Raw genomic sequence first — 4,682 nt, forward strand, 5'->3', positions numbered from 1 at the left:
TGTTATGTTCCTTCTCATAACTTAACAAACTATGATTCAACAGAACCTCAGTGGAACGAGACTTAGTTTATTAGCCATTTTTGCCTCAGAACAACATGCGATCAATACGCTCATACCACACTTGGTATTCTTCCACATAGGACACAAAATAGTACCATTGAATAATGTATTGTTTTATCACATACATAACAGTTCCTCCCATCCAGCTTTGACGAACAAAGAATAGATTTAGCTGAATGTGGTAACCCAATAAATTTCCTCAAACAGAACATGACACCTATTCAGATATTTGCAACGCTAAGCAGGTATTTACTCTTAAACATTTAAACTGCTTCTTTATAAATGAAGCTACAAATTCAGTCTCTGAGGTGCTCTGCGATTTCTCTCAGGATAACGTCTGCATGTTTGACCAGAGTCTGTGGTACTCTGTGTAAAAGGTTCAGCTGTTGGCGCACTGGTGGTTTCAGGTGAATCCTGAACCCCAGAAGATGTAGTAAAGATAAACTCTTCTGGATCTTGAGATGTAGATGTGTCCTCAGGTTGCTCTAGACTTTTGTGGGTGTCCACATCTAGAATCTGATCAAAATGTCTACGCCAGACTGAGTTGTCTCCAACATTTACGTTGTACGTCAGAGGTCCTGTCTGAGACAGAATTGTGCCAGACTGCCATTTCTGACTTGGGCATCTGTAGTCTTTGGTGAGAACTTTTTGTCCAATGTCAAATGATCTGGTTTTATTCCTTCTTGTTTCCATCAAGGAAGGCTGTTTGTCCTCAACATTCTTGCGAATGTCTGGTTTCAACAAATCAAAACGAGACCTTAGATTTCGTCCCATGAAGAGCATAGACGGTGTTTGTCCGGTTGTTGCATGAATGGTGTTTCTGTAAGCCAATAAGAAGTTGTCGATTTTCAATTGCAGAGGTCTCCCCTCTGACCGGCTTGCCTTCATGGATCTCTTGAATGAACCGTTCAGCTTGTCCGTTCGTTGCGGGGTGATAAGGAGCTGAAGTGATATGTCGTACACCGTTGTTCTTAAGAAAACCCTGGAACTCCTCTCCAGTGAACTGACGGCCATTATCACTGACGAGCTGTTGAGGCAGACCTGTGCGGGCAAACAGTGACCGAAGAATGTTGATTGTGCTGGCCGTTGTTGCATGCTTTACAGGAAAAACTTCTGGCCACTTTGAGTGAGCATCAACCACAATCAGAAACATTTGGTCCATAAATGGTCCAGCATAGTCTATATGGATGCGTTGCCAGGGGGTGGATGGCCACTCCCACGTGTGTACAGGTGCTGTCTGTGGCTGGCGTAGTGTCTGCTGGCAACCAGTGCAGGATTTAGCCAGGTTCTCTATTTCCCAGTCTATGCCTGGCCACCAAACATAGCTCCTAGCAAGACTTTTCATCTTGACTACACCCAAATGTCCATCATGGAGTGAACTCAACACCCTTTTACGTAGTAGGGGTGGTATTATGACACGAGTTCCCCACATGACACATCCTTGGCAAACTGATAGCTGGTCTTTGCGGCTGGAGTATGCAGAGAACTGAGTGTCACTGGAGGACGGCCAGCCATTCACAGTAAAATCATATACTCTCGACTTGTTTCTCTTTTTACCTGAGCACTTGTCACAGGCAGAGGTTCCATTTGTGCAACGTGAAACACAGTTGCTGGATCAGTAGTTTCTTCAGTGGTTTGAGTTTGTGGAAGGCGTGAAAGTCCATCCGTATTTCCATGCAGTTTTGTCCCTTTAAATTCAATTTTGTAGGTGTGTGAGCCAAGGAACAAAGCCCATCGCTGTAACCGTGCTGCAGCCATGGTTGGTACACCTTTCTGAGGGTTAAAGATAGACACCAAGGGTCAGTGGTCTGTGATCAAGGTGAAGTGTCTTCCATGTAAATATTGATTGAACTTCTTCACTCCCCACACCAGACTTAGCGCTTCTCTATCTGCGCATAATTACGCTCGGCTGCATTTAGGGACCTTGAGGCAAAAGCGATTGGTCGTTCCACTCCATCAGGCATTTTGTGAGATAGCACAGCACCGATGCCGTATGGAGAGGCATCACATGCAAGGCGCAGAGGAAGATTTGGGTCAAAATGTGTTAGCACCTCCTCTGATGTAATGAGCTGCTTAGCACTATTAAATGCCTTTTTACAGTCTTTTGTCCAGTTCTACTTGACATTGTGTTGCAGCAGCGTGTATAGTGGGTGGAGAACTGTTGACAGGTTTGGTAGAAACTTCTGATAATAATTAATTAAGCCCAAGAATGAGTGTAGCTCAATAACATTTTTAGGCTCTGGTGCCTTCAAGACTGCTTCGACTTTGTCTTTGGTTTTGTGGAGTCCATGCCTGTCAATCTGATGTCCACAATACTCAATGGCATCTTTGAAAAACTCACATTTGTTTTTGTTTGCTCTCAGTCCATATTTTTCTAGCCTGGCCAGGACTTCTGCGAGGTTAGCTAAATGGGTTTCGTCATCGACACCTGTGACAATAATGTCATCCAGAAAACATTGTGTTCCTGGAATGCCCTGCAGAACCTGATCCATGGCACGCTGCCATACTGCTGGAGCACTGGTGATACCAAATACCAGTCGGTTATACTGGAATAGGCCTTTGAGTATTTATCACTAGATATTTCTTGGATGTCTCTTCTACTTCCATCTGTAGATAAGCTTGGGCGAGATCGATTTTTGAAAAATGTTTGCCACCTGCCACTGCTGTGAATATGTCTTCTATCCGCGGAAGTGGGTACTGATCAACGCGGAGTACTGGATTCACTGAGACCTTAAAGTCACCACAGATTCTCACACTGTCACCTGTTTTCTTGCTCACTGCCACTATTGGTGTAGCCCAGTCTGACCATTCCACCTTGGTGAGTATTCCTTGCTCCTCCAAGCGTTGAAGCTCTGCTTCGACTTTGGGACGTGCAGCATATGGTACAGGGCGTGCTTTGTGAAATCTGGGTTTTGCGCCGTCTTCCAGTATGACCTGTGCTTTAATATTTTTCAGAGTGCCAATGCCTTCCTTGAACACTGGAGCATGTTCCTCAAGTATCTGTTTTAGTCTGTCCTCCACAGAACTTGTACTCAGGTCTGGTGCCAGTCTCATGAACTTTATTTCATTCCAGTTGAGTTGGATGTGTTTTAACCAGTCACGTCCAAATAATGGTGCACCGCCATTTTGCAGAACATAAAGTTCAAGGTTGCATTTCTTTTTCTCATATTCCACTTTCACTTTTAGTTTTCCTAAAGGGGTTATTCTTTCACCCATGTAAGTCTTTAGTTTCACCGAGGTGTGCTTTAGTTTCAGGTTTGGAAACTTGTCTCTGTAATCTTCATATGAGATCAGTGAGAGGGCTGACCCAGTATCCAGTTCCATCTTTAACTTAACCCCTTGTACTTTAGGTGTGAGCCATATTGCCCCCTTATATTTCTCCTTTTCTTGTATTGTGTGCAGCTCAAGGCATGCTAAATTCTCCTGGGAGGAATTTGAGTCTGTCTCATTTACTTCATGCAGTTTCCTGTCTTTTTTCCACATTTTGTTTTTCTTATATTGTTTTGATCTGCACATTTTCTGTATATGTCCATTTTTGTTGCATTGGAGACATTCTTTATTCTTAAACCAACAATTAGCAGCGTCATGTGACTTCTTGCCGCATCTGTAACAGGTCTGTAATTTATCATTAGGCTGCGCACGCATTTTATTGACAGCGCACGGTTCTATGTATTTTCCCTGAAGTTCTCCCGCATCTTTTGCTGCAGTTTCCATAGATATAGCAATTTCTAATGCGCGATGCAATGTCAGATTATCCTCTGTGAGGAGTCGTTTCTGTGTGCTTTCATTGTGCAGCCCGCAGACAAAACGGTCTCTCAGCGCATCTGACAGCCCCTCCCCGAACTGACAGTGCTCCGACAGCCGCCGAAGCTCCGCGATGTACGTCGAAGTGGACTCGGTTTTTGATTGATTTCGTTTATGAAATCGGAATCGTTCAGCTATGACCAGTAGCTTCGGTTGGAAATGTTTTTGGAGAACCTCTGTGATCTCCCTGAAACTTTTGTCTACTGGTTTGGCTGGTGTGATGAGGCTGCGTAGCAAGTTATACGTTTTCGCTCCCATTACGCTCAGTAGCACAGCGACTTTCCTCTCATCCTCTACTTTGTTAGCTAGACAGTACTGCTCAACTCGTTCCACATATGTTGTCCAGTCCTCTGTGCCGTCTTCAAAAATGTTCATTTGTCCAACGCCTCCCGACATTTTCCGTGTAGTGTTCGTTACTCACGTTGTCTCTGTAGCTTGTTAGCTAGGAAGTCACATTAGCATTCCCGACGGCGAGTTTTTCTGTTCTCATTTCTTGTCTTTTTGTCACTTTCCGAGGTTCTTCCCCCTCTCTGTCGTTACATGCACATCGGGGATCCGTTTAAATCTCGTCGCCAATTTGTTATATTCCTTCTCATAACTTAACAAACTATGATTCAACAGACCCTCAGTGGAACGAGACTTAGTTTATTAGCCAGTTTTGCCTCAGAACAACATGAGATCAATACGCTCATACCACACTTGGTATTCTTCCACATAGGACACAAAATAGTACCATTGAATAATGTATTGTTTTATCACATACATAACAGATATCTTGATTTACAAACTGCTCTGTTTTCTCAAACTCTGAGTCAGGT

At 43.8% G+C, this 4,682-nt stretch overlaps 1 protein-coding gene across 1 annotated transcript; it reads right to left on the reverse strand.

Annotated features, from left to right (window-relative positions):
* Positions 1-113: 113 nt before the first annotated feature.
* LOC106939147 (uncharacterized protein K02A2.6-like) lies at positions 114-4,458 on the reverse strand. Its single transcript, XM_015021455.1, has one exon. It carries the CDS (start codon positions 4,258-4,260, stop codon positions 2,602-2,604), a length of 1,659 nt encoding a protein of 552 aa, XP_014876941.1. The 5' UTR covers positions 4,261-4,458; the 3' UTR covers positions 114-2,601.
* Positions 4,459-4,682: the final 224 nt, after the last annotated feature.

The sequence above is a fragment of the Poecilia latipinna genome, unplaced genomic scaffold (genome assembly GCF_001443285.1).
Source record: "Poecilia latipinna isolate Pla-1442-1.1 unplaced genomic scaffold, P_latipinna-1.0 Scaffold2785, whole genome shotgun sequence".
Taxonomy (NCBI): domain Eukaryota; kingdom Metazoa; phylum Chordata; class Actinopteri; order Cyprinodontiformes; family Poeciliidae; genus Poecilia; species Poecilia latipinna.

Bases quoted from the DNA above. Each gene is read 5' to 3' on its own strand.
- LOC106939147 (XM_015021455.1), bottom strand. From the start codon at position 4,260: ATGTCGGGAGGCGTTGGACAAATGAACATTTTTGAAGACGGCACAGAG.